This window comes from Varanus komodoensis, unplaced genomic scaffold (assembly GCF_004798865.1).
Source record: "Varanus komodoensis strain SLA01 unplaced genomic scaffold, ASM479886v1 scaffold12, whole genome shotgun sequence".
Taxonomy (NCBI): domain Eukaryota; kingdom Metazoa; phylum Chordata; class Lepidosauria; order Squamata; family Varanidae; genus Varanus; species Varanus komodoensis.
The window spans coordinates 11,685,387-11,700,431 of NW_025335349.1; the positions used below are offsets into that span (position 1 = coordinate 11,685,387).

The following is a 15,045-nucleotide window of genomic DNA, read 5'->3' on the forward strand; positions in this document are numbered from 1 at the left end:
CCTCGCCCCTCGCACCAATCACGCGCCGGCAGCGCAGGGGGCAGCGCCGGGGCGTTGCGCGCAGGCCGGCCGCTCCGGGGGGGCCGCTCCTCCGCCCCCGGCTGCGCTTGCGCCCGCCCCATTCTCGCTCGCTCGCTTTGCAGACGCGCGCGCCAGAGTAAGCAGGCGCTTTCGAGAAGCACTCCTTGGCGAGAGGGGGCGCATTGCCGACCAACGAGTGGGGCTCGAGAGGCAAGCCTCGGACATGCTTACTCATAAGAACGTCCCATTGAGGTCAGTGGGCCTTACTCGAGCAGTGTATGGGATTGTAGCCTTGAACAGGAAAAACGGGATCAGCCTGCCTCTGGAATAAGGCTGGGTAGTCCGAAATGGTAAGATGCTTTTGATTACCGGAGGCAGGTAGCTTATAACAGGCTGGCTATGAATATCGCAGTGGGGCTCGGGAAGGAACACTGGACTGCCTGCAGAGCAATCCGAAGTAAAGTTCGTTGTGTTCACTGGGGCTTGCTCCTTCCTCCACGTTTATTGCAGCCTGAAAGCAAGTTCCTTTTAAACAAAGGCATCATGCTTCCGAACAAAATAAGGAATTATTAACGTTTAACTCTTTGCATAGTTAAACGGAAGAAGATCCTGCAGCTTCCCCAGTCAGAAAGGCTGGGGAATGCTGGGAGTTTTAGGCCTTTTTGAAAAAACCAAACAGGCATACGATTGTGTCCTTGCACCGAAAACAAGATTACGATGCAGTCGGGCCACGGACTTCTTCGGGAACGGCACGGTTGAAATTGCCAGTTCCTTTCTCGTTTTCTTGAACAAGCTGCTTGGAAGATGCCCGTCTCCTGCGGATGCATTTCTTATGCGACAGAAGCAGCGGCGGCGGCGGGGGTGAGGGGGAACCAGGAGGCGGGGTCGGGAGTTCCATTACCGCCACCAACTGGCCGTAATCGTCGGCGCATGCTCAGGGACGACAGAGCGCCCTTCTTTGAGCCACGTGACTGCTGCGTAAGCCGGGGCAGCTGTTGCGGGTGTTGCAGTTCAAGTGGGTGATTCCCGCGGGCCGGGCGCATGCGGGGTGTTCCGGGGGCAGCCCCCGTGAGCGCGCCTTTCGCTTCTCTCTCCCAGAAGGCGCGAGCCCGTCGCCGCCGGCCGCGCGCCGCGTTCTGCAAGGTGGGGGAGCAGGCAAGGGAAAGTCTGACGGCTTTTGCCGCGGGCTCTCCGTGCTTGCTTGGTGGCCGGCGTGGGGCGGGGCTTGCTTAGGCTGGGGGCGCAAGAAGTTCCGACTGCTGTCCGAACAGCTGCTGGAGTTTCCTCCTCTTGTCAATGCCTTATCAATTTCATCTTCCACTTCAGGGCTTCCAGAGAGATAGCACACTTTCCCTGCATTTTTCTTAGCCTCATGCGCACGGGAAAACGTGGACTTTCAAAAATTAAAAACCTTTGGGAAAGGTTTTGTCAGGACCACAAAATCACCCGTCTGCTATGCCACGCATGTTCATATGCTTTCTCGCTAGTGTGCTTATCTATTTCATTTTCCAGTTTTGTACCACACTTGTAAACAAACACCCTTTAAAGGGAAGGGATATTTATTTTTATTTTATTTATTAAAACATTTTTATGCCGCCCCATTCGCCGAAGCCTTGGGGCGGCTTACAACAAGCTGCTTCAGCGTCTACTGAAGTAATAATATCCACAGCTAAAGCTCTTTTTCTGCAGCTGCCAGCCAGTTTCTGCTCTTCCACTGTCTATTTCATGAGGGTTGCTTCTCTCTGTTGGGTTTAGTGAGGGGCAACCCATGAATGGCAGTTGCCACAATCCAAAGTGTGCAGTACCCCTGGAAAACGCTTATGTGGTGTAGGATGGCTTGTTTGCCTTCCACCTGTCCGCCTTCATATACTTAGGCATTCATGTTGACCTGCAGTTACAAAAGGCAAAACAGCAGAATTATCTTGAGCCACTGGTGGGGTTCTTCATGAGCTGGAGCATGAGCTTGAGATGCGAGCCAGTGCGCTGTAGCAATTAGAGTGTTGGACTGGGGACCCAAGAGACCCAGGTTCTAGTCCCTGCTCAGCTGTGGCGCTCACTTGGTGACTTCGGGCCAGTCACACACACTCAGCCTAACCTACCTCACAGGGTTGTTCTTGTAAAGATGAAATGGAGAGGAAAGCCTTGTCAGCCACCGTGGGGTCCCTACAAAAAGAAGAAAGATGAGGTGTAAATGTGATACAATAATACTGTTAGTAACGAGCTTCCTAGTCTAGACTTTCTCTGTTCTGTCCTTCTCAGCATTTCTGAGTGCAGTCCTTCCTGAGCATCAGTCCAATGGTCAAAACCCTTTGGTACCAGCCTTTGGCCACTGTCTTTCTGAGGATGTTTTAGGCAGGTAGCAATGCTAAGTGGCTGGAAGTCATTCAGCCTTTGTGCGAGCGAGTCTTCCCAAGCTGGCCCTTGCTAGGTACCAGACAAAAACTGTCATTAGCCATCCAGTGAGAGGGTAGGGAAAGTGGCACACCAACGCCCCACCTTGAGTAAAGCATTGGATATGATCGCATTTCTGTGCAAACAGATTCCCTGTGATACTTCACATGGATATGATTTCAGCTGTGGAGGCTGGCCCTTAAATCATCATTCATGCTTGTAATACTAGAACCAGTACAAGACTGAGTGCATGGATCACCTTGAGTAGCTTCAGGTCCTTAGTAGCTTTTGCTCTTGTATGGATTTCTACATCCATTGTGATACATATGTTTCATAATATTAGATGCAGACCCATCTATGTGTGGCCTTGATTTTATTCATGCCTCTTTGAACTTCTTAGATTGCAAGACATAAATCTGTTTTAAGCTTATAAACTTGCTTTTTTAATCTCCAAAAAAAGAAAAAAATGTAAATGAGTGCTTCACTTGATCAAAAAGTTTTCATTTTGTCTAGTCTGACTTTATTGACAATTCTACCTAACTTTTTTAGTGATGGTAGAATATTGGTAGGCAGAAGAACAATACTTATTTTATGTTTCCTGTATCCAGGTGGCTGTCTTCATATCTATAGCAATGTCTGGCATCATAAAAGAAAATATTCAGCTTCAAATGGAAGAATTAGAAATGCTTTTTTCTATGTTTCCTAATAAAGGAGAAATAACTCTTCAAGATGAAAATACTTTGCCAAATGTTCAGAAGTACTTGAACAATGCAAGTGAAAATATTCCACATCCAATTGAATATTCAGTGGTTGTTACTATCGATGAACCAAAGGTGAGATCATTTTTTTTAATTTATTTATTTATTTATTTAAAACATTTCTATGCCGCCCCCATCGCAACAAAGCCTCAGGGCGGCTTACAACATTCTGTTCAGATGTTTTACTTTATTTTCTTTTGATTAATTTTAATATTTTACCTTGACGTTAAGTGTTTGTGATATTATTTGTATCTCACTGAACATTTAACTTGAAGTAATATACTGTACTGTGCACTCATAGTTGGACATGGCCTCAGACATTCATATATTAGTAACCTATTGATTATTATAATGTGCTATTAGTGGAGCTGGCCTTGAGAACAACCTGAAAATTTATATAGGTTCAGAATTTCCTGAAGGCTATTCTTAGGTGCCACAATACTTAGTTTTTGCTGCAGTCCTTTTTGTCACTTTCACAGACAGGAGTCCATTTTCAAAATGGTGCTCTCAGCAAATCAGACTGAGTTCCACCATTCCTTTATCATAGTCACCGAATGCCACTTTATTTCTAGGATCAACTTAAGCTACTGGATTTGACTTAAAACCTTAAATGGCCAGAGACCAGACTATCTCAGTATTGTCTCCCTTCAGAGCTTGCATGAGAACATTCCATTTCAGAAGTCCTCTTCCCTGGTATCTCAAATTTAGAAGTTCTGTACTTAGCTATGAGAAAAGGGCCCTTTTTAATTGTGTCATTCAAAACCTAGAGCAACATCTCCAGCAGTATGTGCCTGGGCCCATCACAGTTTGCTTTTAGAAGGACAATGAACTCTGCCCAGTCCAGCAGGCATTTTGAGGATATTGTTCTCTGTTATTGGCTCTTACAGGTAATTGCTGTTACTTTTATATGCCACTCTATTTGAGTTCATTGGTTAATGCGGTTTATTACTGTGTTACAGTTTGGGAGCCGTCTTGATTATCTCTTATATAGAAAGGCAGAAAAAATAGAATTAACAAAATGAAATGGGCATTGCTTGACTGCAACAAAGTGATAATGAACCACAGAGAGTGATCTGTATACAGCAGCAAGGCACCCTTTGCCCATTCTGGAAGAAGGAAAATCCCCCCCCCCCCCCCGCAACCCTGTTTGCAGATGCTGTTTTCCCCCACCTTCTGAGAGGGATAAGCACAGCAGCCAGTTTCTGTATCTGGAGCTTTCTATCTCATGTTTATTGTAAGGATGGTAAAGACATTCCCTTTCCCCTGAAGGTATAGATGGGGAAAATGGAAGGAGATCCATGAGCAGAGCAGGGCTCTTGTGGATCCCTGCATCAGGGAATCACTATAGAAAGAAGGATCTATGAATGGGTCGGCCAGGGCCTCTATGCAGTCATCACAGAGTTGTAGCTAAGCATGTGAGGTCAAAAGAGAGGAGATACTGTAGGCGGATACTGACCCAGTATCCCAGTGGTCATGTTTTGGACCCTCTGCAACTCTGTGTGCTAATGTAAGGTGTGTTGTTCTAGTTTATACTTCTAGTTTATATGTCAGTGGGCTAGCAGGAGCCTATAGTCAGCTTTATGAACTGGTCCTAGCTTTGCCTAAAATTACTGTTTTAGTTAATATATGTAGAATTAAGTTTCCTTCATTCATTTGGTGTATTACCAGGTGTTATAATCAGTAGTGTGTAAACAAAGTTTCTGAATACTGAATTCCTGTATTCATCTCTCTTTAATTTTAGGTACAAATAAATTTGCAGGTCACTTTGCCACAGGACTACCCTCAAATGCCACCACAGCTTTTTGCGAGATCTGATGCTTTAGACAGGAAGCAGCAATTGCAGCTCAACAAGGATATCACTTCTTATATAACATCTTTGGAGACTGGAGAACTTTGTATATTTGCAGCTGTACAGTGGTTAAGAGACAACAGCACTCCATATTTGAAAAATAGCAAAGTCCACTGTGAAAGAGAGCCAAACAAAAAAGTAGTTAAAACTTTATTTACCCGGATGTGGATTTACAGTCACCACATATATAGACAAGAACTAAGGAAAAAGATTTTTGATTGTGCAAAGAAATTAAATCTAACTGGTTTCTGCCTAACTGGGAAGCCGGGGATCATTTGTGTGGAAGGTATCAAAGAAAACTGTGAGGAGTTTTGGCATGTTGTTAGATACCCTAACTGGAAACACATTTCCTGCAAGCATGTTGAAAGTGTTGAGACTGAGGGAAATGGAGATAATCTACATCTTTTTCATACTTTTGAAGATTTACAGTTTCAAGCCCATGGTGATTATGGACTGAGGAATGACTATCACATGGACCTTGGTCAGTTCCTAGAATTCCTTAAGGCACATCAAAGTGAACATATATTTCAGATCTTGTTTGGTATTGAAGGTAAATGTTCTGACAATTAACAAATAAATTATGTTTTCTTGTCGGCTAATAGAAATGAAACAATCTATCCCCATAATGCTGAGGTATGCTATGGATATAGTGACTTTAAAAAGAATGCTTAGAATCTTTGAATAGTAGAATGGTTGTATACTAAAGTTTATATAGCATTATATATTGAAGCTGGAGCAAAAGTGCTAAAATTGTGTCTGATTGGAAACGGATTCTCATGGGGTCAAACCAATGGTGTGCCTAAATTAAATCCTGGCAGGCAGCTCGCTTAAGCCAAACGGTCTTAAGTGTGTCATTCCCAGCAGCACTAACTAAAAATGTCAGGAGTACAAGCTGTAGTTTCACAGTTACACACTCTATGAAAGGTTTGTTTGCCCCAAACAAGGCTATTTTTAAAAAGGTGCACGAGGATTTCTTGTGGTTATGCTGAAATGCTGTTGTCAGAACAGAAGGGCAGAATCTTTGCACTATGTAGCTCCCAAACCACTTAAGGGGAGGGAAATCAACATCTAGGAATCTGAGTAGAGCCCACGTGATATTTCTTAATACCCAGCCTCTGTATTTGGGCACTGCCAATGGCATTGTTTCAGGCCAACCCAGCACACAGTTGTTTGGCCAAGCATTATGAGCAATATCCTTAAACATAACAGAAAACATTGCAGCGTTTTTGCCTATTAAAGTGGGTGAAAATGGTCTACAGTTGTCACTGCATCATCATACTCCAGGTACTGCATTAATTCCAGAGTAATTCCTCCTGGGGAAGCTGCCATGGTGTCAGTGTTCATTGCTCTCCATTTGAAGGGCCAGCCATTATTAACATATTCCTATTTAGATTCAGTTTCAGGTGGTTTACTTGAGTCTTGGACCTTTGGATGATTACTGGAACACATGGATCCAATTTGAAAGAAAGGAAGAGAGAGGGCTCTATCAGTAGTAAGGCTATGTGAACTTATTCCAGTAGAAACAATAATTAACTTGCCATGTTATGAATTTGTTGGTCCAGTCTTGCATAAAAGAACAACAGTAAAAATCTTTTATATAAGAATTGTTGCACATGTGAGTCAGTATGTTTGAAAATTTATATGGTGCGTGTGTTACATTCCCCTCCCAAATTTGCCAATTTCATGTGCGCTAACACCTGCTTTTGCAGTCGGACAGAGCCAGTAGTTATTGCTGCTGTGTAAGCACCAGCTGCAGAAGGGGCATCACCATCTAGCCAATCCCAGCCATCCTTGTCTATCATCCCCTCTGGGCTGCACTGCTCTCTTGGTGACCACCACCTCCTCCTGGGTTTCCCTTTTCCAAGCTTCTCCCTTGCAGTACCATCCATCAACACGGATGTGTAAAGTTTACTTCCCAAACAAGAAACAAAATCTGTCTAATAGTAGAGAAAAATAACCTTGGTTAATTTCATAGATATAGGAAAGAAATTGAGAAAGAAGTGTTGAACAAGGGATGGATTCTAACCTAAGTGGCTGTGTATTCAAATGTGATTAGTATATTGATTGATCAAATTATTGGTTTGGGAAATGGTGATTAAATAGTTAAATAACATTCCCCAAGAATGAGCAATACAGACAGAAGCAGCAAAGGGGCTTCTCCAGCCATCCTTGAAAGAGATCAGGAGGGTGACTACCTGGAGGAGGGTCTTCTCGGCAGTGGCACCCCGACTGTGGAACACTCTCCCCAGTGAAGTTCACCTGGCACCAACGCTTCTTTGCTTTTGGCATCAGGCAAAATCCTTTTTATTCTCCCAAAATTTCAATTGCTAATTTTTTTAATTGGTGGTTTTATACTTAGCATCTGATGCTGTGCTACTTCTACTCTTATTTCTGTTTTTATGCTATTTTATTAATGGTGTTGTAAACCGTCCCAAGACATCTGTGATGGGACAGTATAGAAAAGTTTTAAATAAATATAGTGCAAAAATTAAGCTGGCAACTGTAGGAAATAGGATAATGAACTACAAGCAGCATGTTCTTCTATGTCCTTGAAATAAATGGTGGCTTTCATGATGAAAGGGAAGTAAACATTCCAATTCTGCCAGTGTGGAAGTAGAATAGAATGTTCAAGCATTATTGAACTTCCAAGACCTGTCAACTCCCTGAAGTCTCTCTTGTTCATGCTTTGCTAGTTTATCCAAGTGATTTTCCTTGACTAGGGAAATTTGTTCTGATGAGAGTGGCCTCAGTTAGAGGGATTTGATTTTTTTTATCATGCTATTTCTATTGTTCCTGTTACAAAATGTTAAATAGATGGATCACATACTAAATTATAATGTTGATATATTGCTTTGCAACTTGGGTTTTCTGAACCTAATTGAAAAATATAACTGTAACTTTGTACATATGTCAAAGAAATATAAAGAAAGCCTCATGTCTAAATTACTTATTTTTATTTTGTGTGATTTAGCATAATTAGATATAGTTAATAATCTTATAGTTATAGAAGAACTTGACATTGTTAACCAAAGTTTCATCGTTTTCAAAAGTGTTCCGCATTATTAAAAAGGAAGACAAGAATATCCTGAGTTCTAACAGAGCTGAGTTTTCTGATTTAACAAAAGATGAAAACTAGTGCATCTTATTGTTTCAGTGCTGTTCTCTGATTAGAAGTTTCCAGTTTGTATTTTCATGGCTTCTTTGGGCCAGGTGTAAGAGTCTGTCAGGAAGCTTTCATAGTCAGTGCTATACATCTGGGAGCGGATGAATGCTTCCTTGTCTTCTGGCTCAGGGTAGAAAGAAGCTGTGTTGTTACTGTAGGCTTCCTCCACAATCTGAGAAAACAAGACAAGTCCCCCATTGTTAACATTTTGCATCAAGAGGCAGCATGATATATAATGCTATATGTTCAAAATTTAACACCGGGTACCAGATTTTCATCAACTACCTAATGAAACTATGAACTGGGAAAGAAAACATGTAACCAATTTTCTGGAGAGGATCACTGACATGTATTTCGAGATAACTTCTGCTACCATCTTACAGCAATCACAATCAATTATCCATATTCATTTCACTGCTCAGTATTAAAGGTCAGAAATACTATTATGTATATATGAGGTAATAAATTATGGGCAGACTGGATTTATGATACTATCTGGGCCTTGGATGTTAGAATGTTTTCACAGTTTTAGTATTATTCTAATATCGGACTATTTCAATACATTAATATGGCATTGCTAGTGGTATTGGGTCACAGGACAATACATTTAGACTAAACAAAAGCTTATACATGTTTACTTGGAAGGATGGATCAGCCTGTTTTAGTTTGTCTATATTCACTCATAAATCTGCCTGATGTTTAAATCTGCATAAATTTTTCATGTATATATGAATATTTTTGTCAATGCTAATTGTTAAATGTTTTTCCTCAAAATATGAATGTAATGTGTTCTGACACTTTTTTGGTGCCAAAAACTATGTTGAAAAGACAGAACAAAAACTAGGAGATAACTTAGTTCCATTCCATTTTAAAAAGATTTTAAATGATTCAGAAAAGCTAGAAAGGGTACAGAAAAGGGCAATGAGGATGATTCAGGGACTAGAGGCAAAGCCCTGGAGGAAAAGTTCTCGGTCTTTCTATGAGGAAAGACAGAGAACTAGACATAATCATTCTCAGGAAGAGAAGACTCAGGGATGGTATGACACTAGTATACAAGTACCTGAAAGGCTGCCATGAGGAGGAGGGACAAGATCTCTTCTTGTCCATTCCATAGTGCAGGACATGGAATAACTGACTTAAGTTAAAAGAAACCAGATTTAGGGGATTGGACCTGATGGCCTTGGTCCCTTCCAACCCTACTATTCTACAATTCTATGATTTATATGCCAACACATTCAGTGATTCATTCATAAGGAAATGTGCACAGAACTGTAGTCTCAAACTCTGAGATCAAGAATATGGAACTGGCCTGTAGGCCAATTTTGGCCGGCCCACCCAGCCTCAGGTGAGGTCTGACCCTCCTCCACCCTGAGGAACAAAGGCGCGGATGCCTTTTTCCTGCATTTCAAGGAGCCAGCTGTTGGAAGCACTAGCTGAGAGTGCACCTGGAATTGCTCCAAGTAGTTCTTCACCTGGAAAGCACATGACTTCAGCTGAGGCCTTGATATTCCTGGCCCACAAGGGGAAGAGTAATCCTTCCCCACTGTGGGCCAAATAATATGGTTTCCCAGACATAAAATTAATTGTAAGTTCCTGTTAAGAACACATTCAGTGACAAACCTGTGTTTGTTAACACAAAGGTTCACGTTACTTGTTAACCTTGGGGTTTTTAACCATGCACTGTGGTGAAAATTCATCTGTGCTTGACAGATGATCAGACACAGCAGGGGGTGTGTACCTACTCCCCATCCCAGTCCTCCTGTGGTATACCAGAGGACACTGCAGAATCATGGGATGCAGAAGTGTCCATTGCAAATTGCAACTTTGAAGCCTACCACTAAGCCCATCCTACCACTAAAAATAAGGTAGGATGTGGAAAGCAACTTTGCAGCAGAATCCTCATGGGGCATGTGCGTATTACAAGTGTTCATGTGGCTCCAGGATGACCTCCGCCTTTCCCAAAGGTATATAAGGGAACGCCTTAAAACCTCAAGAAAGTGTGAAAAAAAGTATTTTAGGGGACGCCCCTTCAATTCCCCCCATTCAAAGCAGGATCAGCAGAGTCCCCAGGTGGTTTGGAGGGTACGTGTTTAGTTGCGAAGTCATGTCCAACCCATCGCGACCCCATGAACAACATTCCTCCAGGCCTTCCTGTCCTCCACCATCCCCCAGAGTCCACTTAAGCTCACGCTGACTGCTTCCGTGACTCCATCCAGCCACCTCATCCCCTGCTGTCCCCTTCTCCTTTTGCCGTCAATTGTTCCCAGCATTAGGCTCTACTCCAGTGGGACCTTCCTTCTCATTAGGTGGCCAAAGTATCTGTATCTGGCCTTCTAACGAGCAGCCAGAGTTGATCTCCAGGACTGACTGGTTTGATCACCTTGCATTCCAAGGGACTCGCAGGAGTCTCCTCCAGCACCACAATTCAAAGTTCTCAGTTCTTCGGTGCTCAGCCTTCCTTATGGTCCAGCTTTCACAGCCATACATTGCAACTGGGAAAACCATAGCCTTGACTATACACACTTTTGTTGGCAGGGTGATGTCTCTGCTTTTTAGTATGCTGTCTAGATTTGCCATAGCTTTCCTCCACAAGAGCAAGTGTCTTTTAATTTCTTGGCTGCAGTCCCCATCTGTGGTGATCTTGGAGTCCAGGAAAATAAAATCTCTCACTACCTCCATTTCTTCCCCATCTATTTGCCAGGAAGTGAGAGGCTCGGATGCCATGATCATAGTTATCTTAATACTGCGTTTCAAACCAACTTTTGCACTCTCCTCCTTCATCCACATCAAGAGGCTCTTTAGTCCCTCTTCACTTTCTGCCATTAGAGTGGAATCACCTGCATATCTGAGGTTGTTGATATTTCTCCCAGCAATCTTAATTCCAACTTGTGATTAATCTAGCCCCACCTTTCTCATGATGTGCTCTGAATATAATTTGAATAGGCAGAGCGACAGTATACAGCCTTGCCAAACTCTGTTCTCAATTTTGAACCAATCAGTGGTTCCCTGTCCACTTCTCACTGTTGCTTCTTGACCCGCTTCTTGACATCCTTATATGCCCAGCCGCCCCCTGAGATCGGCGGGAGAGGCCCTTCTCCGGGAGCCCTCCATGGAAGAAGTTAGGAGGGTGGTTACTCGGAGGAGGGCTTTCTCAGCGGTGGCGCCTAAGTTATGGAATGCGCTCCCCAGAGAGGTCCGCCTGGCGCCGTCGTTACTTGTTTTTCGGCGCCAGGCGAAGACCTTTTTATTTAAGCAGTATTTTAAATGTTAATATTATTGAATTTTATTTGGCCAGGGCGGCTTGTTTTATAGTGTATGTTTTATATTATATATTTGTATTTTATTGTATATATTTTAAAATGTTATTTTAATTTTTTGTTGTAAGCCGCCCCGAGGCTTCGGCGAATGGGGCGGCATAAAAATGGTTTAATAAATAAATAAATAAAATATAGATTTCTCAAGAGACAAATAAGATGGTCTGGTACTCCCATCTCTTTAAGAACTTGTCACAATTTGTTGTGATCCACATAATCAAAGGCTTTAGCACAGTCAATGAAGCAGAAGTAGATGTTTTTCTGGAACTCCCTAGCTTTCTCCATGATCCAGGGTATGTTGGCAATTTGATCTCTAGTTCTTCTCCCTCTTCGAAATCCTGCCTGTATTTCTGGTAGTTCTCAGTCCACATACTGCTGGAGCCTAGCTTGTAGGATTTTGAGCATCACTTTGCTAGCATGTGAAATGAGTGCAACGGTGTGGTAATTTGAACATTCTTTGGCATTGCCCTTCTTTGGGATCGGAATATAAACTGACCTTTTCCAATCCTGTGGCCACTGTTGAGTTTTCCAAATTTGCTGGCATATTGGGTATAGCACTTTTACTGCATTGTCTAGAGGTGGAATTACTAACAAGTAAATAATTGACGGTAGCTATCAGGCAGCTTCCGAATAATAGAACAGCAGCAGCAACAGTTGCATTAAAGTTTGTGTGTAAATGCAAGTAAATGCTATAAAAAGAAAGCTTTTTAGAGTTGTGGAGAGGTTTTGCCACACTAAGAATACTGGATTTCAGAATGAGAATCTGCACACATGTGTTTTGACATCAGTAAGATACACACATTATCAACCTGAAGACAGATGAAATATGCCAATTCTGACTACATCCATTTGGAATCAATTACCACATGAACCTGAAAGAATCAATTCTTTATAGGCTTGCTGAGAACAAAGGCTGATCTTTATATGAGATCATCTATGTCCGATGTAGCAATAAAAGTAAGAATTGGCACACTTACAGGCATTAAAAAAGAAATGAGAGAGAAAGAGAATAAAGTATGATTGGATTTGCTATATCTACGTTTTAGCCAATTTGGATTAAAACAATAGTGCTGGGAGAAGAAGACCAATCCTTTTCTCCAGTGCCCTTTTTTCATTAACATTTCCTTTTAAACTGCTATTCTTCTGTTTAAGCAAAATGTATGTTAAGTAGAGAGTCATTACAGTGCTGATTAAGAAGGAAGGCAGGCCAGATTCAACTGCCCAATTGGGATGACATTCACTGAGCAGGCTGTGGCAAATTCACCAGCTCTCAACCTAGCCCACTTCATAGGGTTATTATGAGGATATAGTGAGGTATAGGAAGAACAATAAATGCCATCTTGAGGTCCTTGGAGGATATAAATCTAATGAATAGGTCTGTTGAAGGGAAAGAAACTTTGCACAGGCAAAATCCTTTTCAGCAGTATTGAGGAGAAAAAGAAACTCGCATCAAACTAACTCCATGAAAGTGAACAGTAGATGGCATAATGTAGGTTGCAGAAACCATTCCATAGTATTTTTCTACTGCTTTATTTTGCTGTGTGAGGATATTTTCAAACTTTTAGCAAAAATGTCATCAATGTGTTACCTGCATTTAACAAAATGTATTTGGCCTATTCTTAATCAGGAACTGCAAGCTACACTTACTTTTACAGCAATCTTCAGAGAGACATCTTGAATCGAAGCTAAAGGTGGATACAAACGACCCTCTTCTAAATGTCTCTGTGATACTTGTTGACTTATAACCTAGAAACAAAGCACAAGGCATTTACTGTTAAGCTCTCATGCTGTAATGAAGTCTTACTTGGAAAACACTTGCCACTGTAAGAATACAGAAACTGGATTTATGTGACTACTCTTCTATGACAAGTTAACCATGGTGGGTGTCAGATTCCAGTGCTCCAGCATGACCTATTACTGACATCTGCCCTGTCACACCTTCATTTTTCTTCAGCCCAGCTCTCAGACACCATTTTAATTTCTTGCAATGCCCCTGACCCAGTGTTGCTCCAGGGCATTATGGGAAATTTAAATGGCTAACCATCACAAATCAATACTGTTACTGTTGACTAATGCTGCCACCAGGCAGGCCTACCAAGGTCCACCAACAGAAGGGTGGGCTTGCCAGAGGGCAGTTGGTCCAGGGCCCATTCACATGTGAAGCCAGCCCTAAAACTAGCTTTTATCCCTTTCAGACAATTGTGTACACATGAATTAATTTATGAATTTTTGAAATCCTTGCTCTAGTAAGGAAGTATCACAGTAGTGGAATATAGCATAGGAGAAGCCAAGCAGAACTGTGCTCATCAACCTGAAAGAAATGAATTTTGCACTCAATAGAAAAAAATTTTTATGTTATTAAAAATATCTGATATGGCACATGAAGATGAGGACGCACACAGTAACTCTGGAATATCCTTGGAAGCAGTGTCCACTGGAATGCTTGACTCTTCCTGATGAATAAGCCTATAAAAGGAAAGGTTCCTACCTATTTTACTTTTATGCCATGTCTAAGTGATTCTAAGGTCCTTGGAGAGTAAGTCGATGGCTGCAATGGAGAAGCCACTTTGTCTTTGGAGAAAGTAGTGATGATACACTTTATATAATGGTACAAGAAATGCTAGGAGCTAAGTGCAAGAGAACAGCTGCACAAGAGCATCACAAACTCCTGTGAGCTAAAAACATTTCTATAGATCTATCCCTTCCCAATAGGATAAGTGATCCTGATTTCCATTCGCTGTTATTGTTCTTACCATTCCTTGGCATACTGCTTTTGAGATCTTTGCTACCTAAAAATGTAGTCCATCAGCACCCACACAGAGAATTTTCGCTCAGAAAAAACACTATGTAGCACTTGGAGGTTTACACCTTTTCATGGTTAAAACACAAACAAGATTACAGGTCCTATTTTTTAAAAGCAGAAAAATGTTAAACGTTTTGCAGTCATTTTTACCATAATTTATCCATTTTTGTAAAATAGAACCCACAAGAGGGAGCCAAAGTAGTTAAGAAAAGGAGGTATAGTCCTATTGCCGTTTGATTTTTCTTGTGGCAAATCAGTAGCTATTGCTTATCCTGATTGCTTATTGACTAGGAAGCTTTGTTAAATTTACACATTGATGAGAAAGTAATTATATTCCAACATGACCTGTAATAGGATGCAATTAAGTTCTGCTTAGGCATCAAGTGTGGAAAGTATATCACTGGCAGTATATATTACAATTCAACATAAGTATGTTGCCTACCTATTGAGAAAGTTGAATGATGAGAATATCTGAATTTAAGAGGTTTTTCTTATCTTTCTTGCATTATAATCTGCGTATTACAAAAATCTTTAGAGGCAGCAGCAAAGAATACTGGGTATGAAGTTAATGATAGGTAAGCTGAATTACTGACTTTGCTTCCTCTTTTATTAGTAGATGCGTCCATTCTGGATCACAAACTGTTTCTGAAAATCTTCTTTCCACTCTGAAAGCAGTTTTCCTCAATGGTGTAATTAGGGCTGGACATCAGAGTCACAGTCCAGGAGATCCTCAGATGACCCCACAG

The 15,045-nt window shown here is 41.7% G+C and overlaps 2 protein-coding genes across 5 annotated transcripts in view; one reads left to right on the plus strand and one right to left on the minus strand.

Moving 5' to 3' along the window:
• The first annotated feature begins 134 nt into the window (after positions 1-134).
• RWDD2A (RWD domain containing 2A) lies at positions 135-7,962 on the plus strand. 4 transcript variants are annotated; one of them, XM_044421683.1, is made up of 3 exons: positions 135-371; positions 3,021-3,245; positions 4,912-7,962. In XM_044421683.1, exons 1-3 carry the CDS (start codon positions 369-371, stop codon positions 5,587-5,589), a joined length of 906 nt encoding a protein of 301 aa, XP_044277618.1. In that variant the 5' UTR covers positions 135-368; the 3' UTR covers positions 5,590-7,962. The 4 variants fall into 4 exon arrangements, with proteins under 4 accessions (XP_044277618.1, XP_044277619.1, XP_044277617.1 ...); XM_044421684.1 differs by having other exon boundaries at positions 135-273; XM_044421682.1 differs by lacking the exon at positions 135-371 and adding an exon at positions 938-999.
• Positions 7,957-15,045, minus strand: part of ME1 (malic enzyme 1) — a 130,688-nt gene continuing 123,599 nt past the window's right edge. The window contains exons 13-14 of the mRNA XM_044421680.1: positions 13,144-13,242; positions 7,957-8,354 (exon numbers count right to left, since the gene is read on the minus strand). Coding sequence (XP_044277615.1) covers positions 8,187-8,354; positions 13,144-13,242 — 267 coding nt within the window. The 3' untranslated portion in view covers positions 7,957-8,186. The remainder of the gene's footprint in view (positions 8,355-13,143; positions 13,243-15,045) is intronic.